Raw genomic sequence first — 15,138 nt, forward strand, 5'->3', positions numbered from 1 at the left:
TTTGTTGTGCAAAAGCTTTTAATTTTAATTAGGTCCCATTTGTTTATTTTTGCTTTTATTTCCAATATTCTGGGAGGTGGGTCATGGAGGATCCTGCTGTGATTTATGTCGGAGAGTGTTTTGCCTATGTTTTCCTCTAGGAGTTTTATTGTTTCTGGTCTTACGTTTAGATCCGCAAATCAATCAATGTAATACACCACATTAACAAATTGAAAGAAAAAAACCATATGGTTATCTCAATAGATGCAGAAAAAGCCTTTGACAAAATTCAGCATCCATTTATGATTAAAACCCTCCAGAAAGCAGGAATAGAAGGAACATATCTCAACATAATAAAAGCTATATATGACAAACCCACAGCAAACATTATCCTCAATGGTGAAAAATTGAAAGCATTTCCCCTAAAGTCAGGAACAAGGCAAGGATGCCCACTTTCACCACTACTATTCAACATAGTTTTGGAAGTTTTGGCCACAGCAATCAGAGCTGAAAAAGAAATAAAAGGAATACAGATAGGAAAAGAAGAAGTAAAACTCTCACTGTTTGCAGATGACATGATCCTCTACATAGAAAACCCTAAAGACTCTACTAGAAAATTACTAGAGTTGATCAATGAATATAGTAAAGTTGCAGGATATAAAATTAACACACAGAAATCCCTTGCATTCCTATACTCCAATAATGAGAAAACAGAAAGAGAAATTAAGGAAACAATACCATTCACCATTGCATCAAAAAGAATAAAATACTTAGGAATATATCTACCTAAAGAAACAAAAGACTTATATATAGAAAACTATAAAACACTGATGAAAGAAATCAAAGAGGACACAAACAGATGGAGAAATATACCGTGTTCATGGATTGGAAGAATTAATATAGTGAAAATGAGTATTCTACCCAAAGCAATCTACAGATTCAATGCAATCCCTATCAAGCTACCAATGGTATTTTTCACAGAACTAGAACAAATCATCTCACAATTTGTATGGAAATATAAGAAACCTCGAATAGCCAAAGCAATTTTGAGGAAGAAGAATGGAACTGGAGGAATCAACCTGCCTGACTTCAGGCTCTACTACAAAGCCACAGTCATCAAGACAGTATGGTATTGGCACAAGGATAGAAATATAGATCAATGGAACAAAATAGAAAGCCCAGAGATAAACCCACGCACATATGGACACCTTATCTTCGACAAAGGAGGCAAGAATATACAATGGAGAAAAGACAATCTCTTTAACAAGTGGTGCTGGGAAAACTGGTCAACCACTTGTAAAAGAATGAAACTAGAACACTTCCTAACACCGTACACAAAAATAAACTCAAAATGGATTAAAGATCTAAACGTAAGACTAGTCATCTTATTTTAACATTCCTTTCCTATAAATCCCAGTTCCTCAAAATGCTCTTTTAACCAGCTTTATCATCTTACTGGTTTCCTCATCAGCCAGTTAAAAGTCTTTTACCAGTCTTGTTTCTACTCAACCCCCTCAGCTTTACTGAGGTTTAACTGATATATAATAATTCTATATATTTAAGATGCACAATGTAATGATTTGCTATACATATACATTATGAAAAGATGACCACAATCAAACTGACACATCCGTCATCTCACATAGTTTCTGTGTTTTTGTAGTTTAATACTTAACATTACTCTTTTAGCAAGTTTCAAGTATACAACACAGTATTATTAACTACAGTAACCATACTGTACACTAGCTCTCCTCTTCAGCTTACAAGTGACCTTTTGCACCCTTTGACCAACATCTACCCACTCCACGCCCTGCCCTCCATTGCTCAACACCAGCCCCAGGCAACTTCTATTTTCTGAATCTATGAGTTTGACTTTTTTGAGATTCCACATATAAGTGAGATCGTACATATTTGTCTTTCTGTGTCTTGCCTATTTATTCACTTGGCACAATGTCCTTCATGTTCATCCATATTGTCACACATAGGAGAATTTCCTTCTTTTTAAAGCGCTGAATAATATTTCATCAAATATGTACAACATGTTTTCCTCACCCTTTCATCTGCTCACAAACACAAGTTATTTTTATATCTTGGCTATTGTGGCTAATGCTGCAGTGAACATGGGAGTGCAGATATCCATCCACCTAGAAGTGAGATTGGTGAATCATGTAATAGTTCTATTTTCATTTTTTTTCTAGGAACTTCTACTCTACTGTTTTCCACAATGGTTGCACCAATTTACATTCCCACCAATAGTGTCTAATGATTCCCTTTCTCCACACCCTCAACAAACACTTCTCTCTCACCTTACGAATAATAATAGTCATATTAACAAGTGTGGGGTGTTATTTCTGGTTCTGATTTCCATTTTCCTGATGATTAATGACAGTGAACACCTTTTCATATACCTGTTAGCCATCTGCACATCTTCTATGGAAATGTCCATTTATGTCCTTGCAACATTTTAAAATCAAGGTATTTGGGTTATTTTTTTTTTCCTTGCAAATACTTTCTTCTGTTCCACAGGTTGCATTTTCATTCTTTTGACTGTTTCTTCTGCTACGTAGAGGCTTTCTAGTTTCAATGTAGTCTCACTTGCTTATTTTTGCTTTTGTTGCCTGTGTTTTTGGTGGCAAATCAAAAAATTCATTGCTAAGATCAATGTCTAGGAGTTTTTTTCCCTATGTTTTCTCCTAGGATTTATGGTTTCAGATTTTACATTTGTTTTAATCCATTTGAGTTAATTTCTGTGCATGATGTAAGATAAGGTTCCAATTTTATTCTTTTGCATATAGATATATAGTCTTGTCAATGCCATTTATTAAGGAGACTATCCGTTTCCTGTTGTGCATTCTTGGCAACCCTGTCAAAGATGAGTGAACTGACTATGCATGGGTTTATTTCTGGGCTGGGTTCTCTACTCTCGTGTTCTTGTTTTGTTCTGGTTGAGATGTCTGCTTTCATTCTAGTACCATCCAGTTTTGGTTACTGGAGCTTTGTAATACAGGTTGATTTCAGGAAGTTTGATGCAGCCAGCCTTGTTTTTCTTTCTCAGGAGTTATTTGGCTATGTGGGGTCTTTTTTGGTCTATATGAATAACAGATTTTTTTCTATTTACGGGAAAATGCCATTACAGTTTTTCTACAGATTCTGTAGATCACTTTGGGTAGTATGGACATTTTAACAGTACTAATTCTTCTAGCCCATGAACAAAGGATATCTCTCCATTTATTTGTGTCTTCAATTTCTTTCATCGATGTTTTATAGTTTTCAGTGTACAGGCTTTTCATCTCCTTGGCTAAATCTATTACTAAGTATTGGGTTGGCCAAAAAGTTCATTTGGGTTGTTATGGAAAAACCCAAACAAACTTTTTGGCCAACTCAATATTTTACTCTTCTTAATGCTACTATAAATGGAGTTATTTTCTTCATTTCTTTTTCAGATAGTTTGTGGTTAGTGTATAGAAATGTAGTTGATTTTTATACATAAATTTTGATTCTCAAACTTTACTGAATTCATTTATTAGTTCTAACAGTTTTTTGGTGGCATCTTTTGGGTTTCTACATATAAGATCACGTCACCTGCAGAGACGATTTTATTTCTTCTTTTCCTATATGGGTGCTTTTCATTTCTTTTTCTTGACTAATTGCTCTGGCTTAGATTTCCAGTACTATGTTGAACAGAATTGAAGAGTAGGCATCCTTGTCTTATTCCTAATCTTAGAAGAAAATGTTACAGCTTTTCATCATTAAGAATCATGTTAGCTGTGGATGTGTCATATATGCCCTTTATTATGTTGAGATATTTTCCTTCTCTACCTAATTTGTTGCCAGTTTTTTTTATCATGAAAGGTTGTTGAATTCTGTTAAGTACTTTTTCTGCAACTATTGAGATAATCATATGACTTTCATCCTTTATTCTACCATGTGGTGTGTATCACTAGCAACTGTTGAACCATCCTTGCATCCCAGGAGAAATCCCAGTTGATCATGACGTATGATACTTTTAATGTGCTGCTGAAATCAGTCTGTAATATTTTGTGAAGGATTTTTGTAGTTTTATGGTCATCAGGAATGATGGCCTGTTATTTTCTTTTCTTGTGTAGTGTGTGTATCTGGCTTTGGTATGAATGTAAAACTAGCTTCAAAAAGATAAAGGTTGGAAATGTTTCCTCTTTTCAATTTTTTGGGAAGAATCTGAGTAGGACTGGCATTAATTTTTTTTTTAATTTATTTATTTTAGTTGGAGGCTAATTACTTTACAATATTGCAGTGGTTTTTGCCATACATTGACATGAATCAGCCATGGGTGTACATGTGTTCCCCATCCTGAACGCCCTAAGGTTTGACAGAATTCATTCATGAAGCTATATGATCATGGGTTTTTCTTTGTTGGGAGGTTTTTGATTTCTGCTTCAATTTCCTTATTCATGTAATCTGTTCAGATTTTCTATTTCTTCATGATTGTCAGTTGTATGTTTGCTGGTCAGCTGTCTGTTTCTAGGAATTTATCCATTTCTTTTAGGTTATCCAATCATGGCATATAATTGCCCACAACAACCTCTTATGATTCTCTGTATTTTTATGGTATCAGCTATAATGTTTCCTCTTTCATTTATGATTTTATTTTTGAGTCACTGCCCTTTTTTCTTATTTAGTCTAGCTAAAGGTAATTTTGGGCTTCCCAGGTAAAGAATCTACCTGGCAATGCAGGAGACACAGGAGATGTGGGTTTGATCTCTGGGTCAGGAAGATTCCCTGGAGTAGGAAATGGCAACCCATTCCAGTATTCTCGCCTGGAAATTTCCACTGACAGAGGAGCCTGGTGGGCTACAGCCCTTGGGGTTGCAAAGCGTCAGATACAACTGAGCATGCACGCACACAAAAGTAATTTCATCTTTTCAAAAAAACAACTCAGTTTTGTTGATCTTTTCTAACATCTTTCTGGTCTCTATTTCATTTATTTCTGCTCTAATCTTTATTATTTCCTTCTTTCTGCTATCTTTGGGCTAGAATTGTTCTTTATCTAATTCCATGAGATGGAAAGGTAGATTATTTGAGATCTTTTTTTCTTAATGGAGGCATTTGGCGCTATAGACTTCCCTCTTAGAACTGCTTTTGCAGCATCAGGTAAGTTTTGATATATTGTGTTTCCATTTTCTTTTGTCTCAAGATTCTTTTAAATTTCTTTTTAATTTCTTCTTTGACCTATTGGTTGGCCACATGTTATTAAATCTCCATGTATTTGTGAATTTTCAAAGTTTTATTATGTTACTGATTTCTAGTTTCATACAACTGAAGGTCAGGAATCATACATAATATTACTTCAATATTCTTCATCAAAAACTTTTTCTTGTCCCAACATTCTCCACCCTGGAGAATTTTTTATGTGCAATTGAGAAGAAAGTACATTTTGCTCTGTTGAATGAAATTTTCTGTATATGTCTGTAGGTCCAGTTAGGGTAAACTGTCAAGTTTTCTGTTTCCTAACTGACTTTCCATCTGGATGACCTATCTATTGCTGTTGAAAGTGGCATACTGAAGCCCCCTACTATTATTGTAGGGCTGCCTATTTCCTCCTTCAGTTCTGTTAATATTTGCTTCACATATTTAGGTATTTTGATGTTTATATCCTCTTAATGAATTGTTGTTGTTGTTCCGTTGCTCAGCTGTATTCGACTCTTTGTGACCCCATGGACTGCAGCATGCCGGGCTTCTCTGTCCTTCACTATCTCCCAAACTCTTGCTCAAACTCATGTCCATCGAGTCAGTGATGACATCCAACCATCTCATCCTCTGTCATCCCTTTTTCCCCTGCCTTCAATCTTTGCCAGCATCAGGGTCTTTTCTAATGAGTCAGTTCTTCTCATCAGGTGGCCAAAGTACTGGAGTTTCAGCTTCAGCATCAGTCCTTCCAATGAATATTCAGGACTCATTTCCTTTAGGATGAACTGGTTGGATCTCCTTGCAGTCCAGAGGACTCTTAAGAGTCTTCTCTAAAACCACAGTTGAAAAGCATCAGTTCTTTGGCACTCAGCCTTCTTTATAATTCTCAAATCCATACGTGACTACTGGAAAAACCATAGCTTTGACTATAAGGACCATTGCAGGCAAAGGTCTCTGCTTTTTAATATGCTGTCTAGGTTTGTCAAAGTTTTTCTTCCAAGGAGCAAGCGTCTTAATGAATTGATTTTATCATTATATGCTCATAGCCTTATCAGGATTCCCTTGTATAGAAGAAACTGCTTTTCTTTTGTTGCTTTTGAATTTTTCTCTTTGTCTTTGACTTATGACAATTTGATTATATATACTGTGTCTTAGGTAATATTCTCTGGATTGATCTTGGTTGGAGACTTTGGAATTTCATGAATTCCGTATCTCTCCCATGATTTAGGAAGTTTTCAGCCACTAATTCTTTAAATAAGCTTTCCTTACATTCTGACACTTCTACAATGTATATCTTCATTCATTTTATGAAGTCCCATAGGTCTTCTATGCATCCTCTTCCCTTTTTATCCCTTTAATTGGCTATTTTCTAATGACCTATCTTTGAGTTTGTGATTTTTATTCTGATTCAGTCTTCTGTTGAAGCTCTCTACAGAGTCTTTCTTTTCAGTTCAGTCACTGTATTCTATTTCATTCAGAATTTGCTTTGTTCCCTTTTATAGTTTCTATTTTCCTATTTTGTTCATGTACAGTTTTCCTGATTTTGTTTTGCTGCCTGCATGTGCTTCCTTGACTCTCACTGAGCTTCTTTAGGATGATTATTTTGAATTCATTAGCAGATAATCTAGATTTCTTCAGGGTAAGTTACTGAGCTTTATTAGTTTCCTTTGGCAGTGTCATGGAGGTTTTTTTTTGCCTGATTCTTTGTATTTCATGTAGCCTTGTGATGGTACCTGTGCATTTGAAGGAAAAACACCTCTTCCTGTTTTTAAACACTAGTTTTGGCAGGTGAAGATCTTCTCCTGTCAGGTCCCTGGGGTGATGATATTGCCTCTGGATTGTAGTTGAATGGGGTTGGGGCAAGTTCATGTGGCTACTCCTGAGTCCGCTGTAGTGCCCATGTTGGTGGGCCTGTTACCAGGGTCTTAGGTGGGTACGGATCCTGCCTCCTGGTTCCTGAGTGGATGGGATTGCCTTCACAACCTTGGTTTGCCTTCCAACCCCAGTAGGGCTGGAAATGGAACAAGGGTCCACTTTAGGGTCTGCAGTTGAGTTCCGGGGTGGTGGGCTTGTTACCAAGTGCGTGTTTGGGTGTAGCTCCTAGTAGGTCTCTGGGCTGGGCAGGACTAGCCCTGGACTGTAGCTAAGTGGGGCTGAATCAAGTCAGATAGTTGCTTGAAGGTCCACAGTTGGGACCAAGATCTGTAGGCCTGCCGTTATGGGTATCAATAAGTCTGTCTCCCACAAAGTCCCCAGGTGGGCAGGACAGCTTCCTGACTGCAGCTGGGAGGAGCTGAGCCTAGTCACAAGGCTTCTTTAGGATCTCAGGTTGGACTAAGGTCTGGGCCTGTCTCTAAGTGCAAAGACAGGTATGTTTCCTGCTAAATCTCTGGGCAGGCAAGACTGCTCCTGGACCAAGACTGAGAGAGGATGGAGCTGGGTCACAGGCAGTTTCAGGGTCCGCAGCTGAGACCAAGGTCGGCAGACCTGTTACCTAACATGTGGGTGTGTATGGTTCTTCCCTGGTCCCTTGGCAGATGTTGCTGGTGGCAGGATCATGGCCAAAGAGGGCTGTAATGAGTCCAAAGGGGCAGGGCAGTCTTTCCAGGTCTGTTGCCAGGACCAAGGTCGATGAGCCCCCTACCTGGACCTGCCTTCTCAAATCAAGCCTTCTTGATCTTGGGCTTTGCAACCTCTTTCCTGGATCCCAAAGCACCCACAAAGGCACTTTTGTCTGTGGATGGCTGCCAAATGATTGCTTCTGTGCGGAGGTATGATGGAACACCTCCTATTTGATCATCTTGCTTATGTCATTCCCTCTGTGTTATTTCTATAGTTGTATGAGCCATTTTCAAACTTAAAAAAAATTTTTACTTTGATAGTTTGATGTGGTAGAGTAGGTATTTAATACCAACTCTATGAAACTTTAAGAATGAAGCAATAATCAACTTAATTTTATATTGGTATTAAGTATCCTTTTAAATCAAATATGTATAGAAGTGTAATTTTCCCCAAGATCCATGAATACAGTGGAAATCAAGTCCTTACATATGATTCCTCTTAACCAGTTTAGTATGGATCTTTTCTGGCACAACTAAGAATCTACCCCAGATTTCCAATTGCATGAAATCAAATACATGTGAATAAAACCGATTCAGATCTAAAGAAATCAACTAGGGAGATCACACTCGAACAAACCAAATTCAAAATGCTGACTTTCAGTAATCTCATAAGTTCTGAAGGAAACATCCAATCTTCTAAGGCCTGAAATCTTAGAGAGCAATTACTAAAAATCATCAGGATTCGAGAAGAGCTAAGAAAAAATAATTCCCATTGTTTCAACTTTAATAACAAAAACTACATGATTACTTGAATATTTTAACTGTATTATAGGTACTTTGGGGGCTTCCCAGGTGGCTCAGTGGTAAAGAATTCGCCTGCCAATGAAGGAGACACAGGAGACATGGGTTTGATCCCTGGGTCGAGAAGATCCCCTGGAGGAGGAAATGGCAACCCACTCCAGTATTCTTGCCTGGAGAATCCCATGGACAGAGGAGCCTGGAGGGCTACACTCCACGAGGTTGGGAAGAGTCGGACACGACTGAGCAACAGAGCACATCCACATAACACATACGGGTACTTTTTGTCTCTCTTTCAATATATATTTCAATCAATCGATGCCATTTTTAGCATTTTCTCCCCCAGTTTCTAGCACCATTTTGGATAATCAGAAGGGAAGAGTAACAAATATAACCTGAATGAAAACAGCTAAATAGAAAAACAGCACAGCTGTCTGATTCTACTCACCTCCCCATGCAGTGGCGCCTCCCGAAGGCGGTGCTGGTGCTGGTGCTGCTGCTGCCGCCCCTGCAGTGGAGAAGTCTGGCTGGAGGTCCAGGAGATCGCTAGATGGTTTCGAAGTGCTGAAAGGCAAATATCATTTTACAATCAGATTTTTGAAATTTTAAAATGCAAAGATGTTTTTTAAATAAAGACTTAGGCAGAAAACATCACAGATTTTGGATATTCTAAATTCAGCAAGAGAAGAATATTTGTGGAAGTACAGCACTAAAACATGTTCCTCTATACAAACAGTTGGCCAGCTACCTCTGTCAAGGGCCAGATGCTAAGCATCTTAGGTTTGTGAGCTAGACAGCCTCTGTCACTACTTGACTCTGCCAGTGCAGCATGAAAAAAGACACAGTGTGTAAACAAACAAACATGCCTTTGTTGCAATAAAAACTTATTTACAAAGACAGTGGGCTAGATCTGATCTATGGGCCATCGTCTGCCAACTACTGCTCCACAGATAACAAAGTTAAATCATACTTCAAGCAATGGCTTACTCAGCGAATCATAGAGCAGAAAGAAAAAGGGAAAATCTAAATGCCTCAAAGCAAGTGGGAATTTTAAACATGTTATGTCCACTGGGTAGCATCTGAAATGCTGATGATGAGGATTCTGACAAAAGGAAACATGCTCCAAAGATTAAAGAGAATTATTGGTAATTTTTTCCTTTTCTCTATTTCCTAAAATTTTTTGTATTTTTTTTTGTATCATGGTAAATAATTCTTATCTTGAAAAGAAGAATTTATTTATAAAACAAAGAACACTAAAACGAATAGTCACTCTTGTACCTTTTTTCTACGTTAAACTGCAACATATCAAGTTGGCCTGTAAGAGGCCTCATCCATAAACAATTCCATATTTCTTCACTCTTATTCAGATGGGGCTGTGTTTTCCAAAGCTCTTTCATCTATAGAAGTTCCCAAGGAAGAGCCTAGAGCTTTGCTATTCAAAGTACGATCTCCAAACTAACAGCATCTTGGGACCTTGTTAGAAATGCAAAGTCCCAGGCTTACCCCATATCTACTATTATCAGAGTCTTCATTTTACTGTGACCCCAGGTGTTCACTGTCCATTCAGGTTTAAGGAGCACTGGCTTAAAGGCTGTGAGATCAGGTACTAAGCCATCAGGGTCCAGGTTCCCCAACCCTCTTTATAAACAGCAGTTCAATCCCTATCTTTTTCACATATTAGATTTGCAAGTAATATTCTTTGAAACTTGCCTAGTTTTGATATCTATTTCGTAAGTACAACTGGTTTAAGAGCCAGAATAGGGAAACATTTATTATTAAGACCTGAATCAAAGCTTTTATAAGAAGCAATTTATCTTGGTATAGAGGCAGAAAGGACTTGGCCTTTCCAAGCCTGTGATTATAAAACGAGAATTAAGTAAGTGGAGACCAACAGGCATAGTCTATATGGATACGGTATGTGGATTTATTGCTCAGTTCAAAATTCAAGTCTCCAAGTACAGAGCATTCATAATCAGAGTCTCAGATACTACAAGATGGGACTACAATCTTCTCAAGGCAAAAAAACCAAAGAGTTGACCTAAAATTAATACCTGAGGAAGCCTCTCTTAGTTGGGGCTTCCTTTTAGGCACCTCAGAAATTTAGTACAGTCATCCTCATCTTTCTCACTGCTATTCTGACTTTTAGGTGCTATAAAAGCAATTAGGAGCATCCTGGCACTTTCTTTCTACCAGTCCTGACAGTTTCTTCCTACCAGTGGAGTTTGAGTTCCTCATATGCACCATCTACTCAACCTACAATTGCATTTCACTTCAGTTTATTTCATTTTACAGCACTTCAAGACATCCTTTAAATTTCACAAAAGAAGAAATAAATTTCAGAAAACATTGTCCGTATCATCCATTTCAGAAGACGCTGAACTGTGTGCATCCTTCTTCCACTTTCTTTGCCAAATACCTGAGCAACAAGGCAGTTCTCAGAGCTCAGGTCTTTCTTACACTTTGATAGGCACAAACTGAAATAACTGTATAAGGTGTAAAAGAACTTAATCTGTGTGCCTGAAAATAACCCCAAAGAGCATATATTCACTAGAACAACATTTCATTTTGTGAAGTCATTTGGGTTCAATACATAAAAATAAAATGAAAGCCTAATCCAAATATTAATAAACAGTTTGCTGCATTCTCATGAACTAACCTGACTGGTACAGCTGCAGATGCAGTTGCAAACAAATCAACAGGAGGCGATGTGTCAATAGTTTTAGCTGGTGTAGAATTAGGTGACGTAACAGTTGTGGCTGGAGAAGACTGAAAGGGAAGAGGCACAGCATGCTCTGGTCAAATCTGAATCTACAGGACACAAGGCAACAGGCCCTCCACTCTGCAGACCTATGCCATTTCCAGCAATTTTTTGGTAGCTCTTCATGGGGAAAAAAAAAACTCAAGAAAATTTCAAATTGAGAATTATAATAAATAATCAATAGTAGAAAAAGCATGTTTCAAATGTTACAATTGCAATGACTTCTATGCATATATTTTTAATCAAAGCCACATAATAAATTAGAAGGTTGGGATTAACAAATACACACTACTATATGTAAAACAGACAAACAAGGTCCTACTGAATATGTATAGCATGATGAACTACATTTAACATCTTGTAATAACCTAAAATGGAAAAAGAAACTGAAAAAGAATTAACACACGTATATAAAACTGAATCACTTTGCTGAACATCGGAAACTACTACCACATCATAAATCAACTATACTTCAATTTAAAAAAAATAAAATGAAGGCCAAACATATTTCCTAAACAAAAAATTAGTAGGAAAGATCTTGCTACCTGCAAAAATGAAAAAAAAAATCAATTGCAATGACTGCTTTAAAACCAAGGCCATTCTTTTCTGAATCTTAAACAGACTGCATGCAAACTCTTCTGAGATGACTATAACATCTAGAAATCTAACTTAAAAAATAGTTCACAGACAGCAGAGAACAATCCCCAAACAAGATTCAAGTCACTGACAGCTTGAGGATAGCCCTTCACTAACATGGAAAGATAAAATTTATAAAGAATGAAATACAACCCAACATTTATTGTCCTAGGCTGGTTTAAGAAGAGGACCTAATAGTCAGCTAATATATTAAAAAAAATTAGATGCTTGTATAGTAACTATCCTAATTCTATTTTCTTTTACTTGGTATATTTAATTTGCCTGTATTCACAAGAGAAAGATGAATGGAACATCTCAAATCAGTCCACTGATACTCAGTTCTGCAAGTGGAAATGAGACATAACAGCAAGCAAAATGCACAAAGACCAAGACCAAGCAAGGGCCATCAGCCACTGCTGTAACAGGACATCTAATTTCAAGCAGTCCAAATGTAGAGGAAATCTGAAAAAGAATAATTTAAGAAAAAACACTGAGGAGATAAGCAATGTGTAGGAGTTTCCAGACCTAAATAGTATCTGTTTAATAGGTCCATATAGTCAAAGCTATGGTTTTTCCAGGAATCATGTACAGATGTTAAGAGTTGGACCATAAAGAAGGCTGTGTGCCAAAGAATCGATGCTTTCAAATTGTGGTGTTGGAGAAGACTCTTGAGAGTCCCTTGGACAGCAAGGAGATCAAACCAGTCATTCCTAAAGGAAATCAATCCTGAATATTCATTGGAAGGACTGATGTTGAAGCTAAAGCTTCAATACTTTGGCCACCTGATGCAAAGAACCGACTCACTGGAAAAGACCCAGATGTGGGGAAGGACTGAGGGCAGGATGAGAAGGGGACAACAGAGGATAAGATGGTTGGATGGCATCACCAACTTAATGTGGACATGAGTTTGAGCAAACTCTGGGAGATAGTGAAGGACAGGGAAGCCTGGCGTGCTGCAGTCCACGGGGGGTCGCAAAGAGTGGGACACCACCTAGCAACTGAACAACAGCTATTTGCCTAAGAATATGCTTCCCAGGTGACTCAGTGGTAAAGCACTGGCCTGCAAATGCAGGAGGCCACAGGAGAAGGGTTTGATCCCTGGATTAGGAAGATCCCCTGGAGGAGGAAGTTGCAACCTGATCCAGTATTCTTTCTTGGGCCTCCCAGGTGGCTCAGTAGTAAAGAATCTACCTGCCAACCAGGAAACATGAGACGCAGGTTCAATTCCTGGGTCAGGAAGATCCCCTGGAGGAGGGCATGGCAACCCACTCTAGTATTCTTGCCAGGATAATCTGTGGACAGAGGAGCCTGGCACTGTCCATAGGGTTGCAAAGAGCCAGAAACAACTGAGTGACTGAGTATGGGCACAAGCACTAAGAATAAAAGCTAATAAAGAATTCAAAATCCAAAGATATACAAGTGCCAAGCACTCGGCACTGCCAAAAAAGATATAAGATAAACCCAAGAGCAGTATGAACACTATTGCTCAGAAAGGGTCAACTCAAGCTTTGTTCTTCACCAAAAATTCAAAGTTTCCAAATGGAATGTGAAAGAGTAACAAGGGAATAGAAACAACTGACAAAAATGAATTTGCATGCTGTCCCCTGTGGACACTGACAACTCTGAAATAAATCTGTGGTTTTTGTTTCAACCGACACATGTAAATAAGCTTAGAAAGTGATGTTTAGGAAATACCAAGGAGAATGTACTGACAGCAATGAATCTACCAACAGAAATGCAGAAATGGTCTCCAAAGGTTTATTAAAAACTGCCTTGTAAAAATCAGCTCTGAAGAGATGAGGGAGGGAGGAAAACAGAACTAAACTAATCCTGTTATTACAAAAAGAGAAAGTCAAAATTTGATTTGGCCAAAATGCCAAAACAGACCATCTTAAAAGGATTCCAGAATTTTACCACACTCTACTTGGCAGGCCTACGACAGAATTCTTCCACAGACATGATTTTAAAGTCAGCCATGTAGCAGAATCACCAGGGAGCTGCAGCTGCTGGTTGTTTGACTGCTGGCACTCCCTGAGGGACTCTTAGGCAGACAGTCACGTATTGACAGAGTACAGGGTGCCTGGGGTACCCTGTGCAGTCATAATGCCACCCTTCTTATCTGTAAGAACATTAGTTACATGACAGAAATTCGGCAAAGGGCAAAGAGCACATTTATCACATTTTTGCCTGAAAAATACAACGGCAAATCTAAACTACCGACCTATAGAACTAAATCACTCTTGTCACTGACAACCGTAATCTTGTCCTTACAAGATGTTAAAGGAGAAACGGAGTTGAAGGAGCTATGTTAGTTATTACAATAGATTGCCTAAAAGACATGTTTGGAAAGATACCCAGTGACAATTGGTTTCTTTACCATCCCAGGTGGCATTAGTGGTAAAGAACCCATGGATCAGTGCAGACAGACATTAAGAGATTCAGGTTCAGTCCCTGGGTAGGGAAAATCCCCCGAAGAAGGGCATGGTAACTCACTCCAGTATTCTTGCCTGGAGAATCCCATGGACAGAGAAGCCTGGTGGGCTATACTCCACAATATCGTAAAGAGTCAGACACAACTGAAGCAACTTAACATGCACGCACCATCAAGGCAGGCGCAACATCATGTGCCTTATTTATCTCACAAGGCTATGATTCAGAGTTCTTGAAAGTCCTTTGAAACTAGTAAGATGTTACACTGATATATTTGTTCTCAGCTGTCATATAAATGTATGAAAATTTCTACTTAAAAAAGATTTTAGTCCAGATAGAGGGTTAAGTAGGCATTGCTATATGATACTGGACTGAGAAACTAATGTAAGAGGAAATACCAAAAAAATTACCTTACCTTCCCTCAAAAAATTCAAAATAAAATTACCACGAAAGTGAAGGTGTGAGTCACTCAGTCGGCCCAACTTTTTGCGACCCTATGGACCCTGGTGGACCCCACCAGGCTCCACCGTCTATGGGATTCTCCAGGCAAGAATACTGGAGTGGGTTGCCATGCCCTCCTCCAAAATTATCATATGATTCAGCAATTTCGCTTCTGGGTGCAGACTCTAAAGAACTGCCATGTTCACAGCAGCGTTATTTACAATAACCAAAAGGTGGAAGTGACCTAAGAGATCATCTGTGGAAGGATGGATGAACAATATGTGGTCTATACATAGAATGGAATAGTATTCAGACTTCAAAAGAAAGGAAATTTCTGACATATGCTAAGATCTTACGGGAAAACCCAAA

The 15,138-nt window shown here is 38.3% G+C and overlaps 1 protein-coding gene across 24 annotated transcripts in view; it reads right to left on the reverse strand.

Moving 5' to 3' along the window:
- SNAP91 (synaptosome associated protein 91) overlaps window positions 1-15,138 on the reverse strand; it is a 156,198-nt gene that overhangs the window by 54,371 nt on the left and 86,689 nt on the right. For all 24 annotated transcript variants that reach the window (XM_081530487.1, XM_081530485.1, XM_081530468.1 and 21 more), the window contains 2 exons: window positions 11,161-11,270; window positions 8,953-9,068 (listed from right to left, as the gene is read on the reverse strand). In XM_081530487.1, coding sequence (XP_081386613.1) covers window positions 8,953-9,068; window positions 11,161-11,270 — 226 coding nt within the window. The remainder of the gene's footprint in view (window positions 1-8,952; window positions 9,069-11,160; window positions 11,271-15,138) is intronic.

The sequence above is a fragment of the Giraffa tippelskirchi genome, chromosome 9 (genome assembly GCF_054371585.1).
Source record: "Giraffa tippelskirchi isolate mGirTip1 chromosome 9, T2T-mGirTip1v1.2.pri, whole genome shotgun sequence".
Classification (NCBI taxonomy): Eukaryota; Metazoa; Chordata; class Mammalia; order Artiodactyla; family Giraffidae; genus Giraffa; species Giraffa tippelskirchi.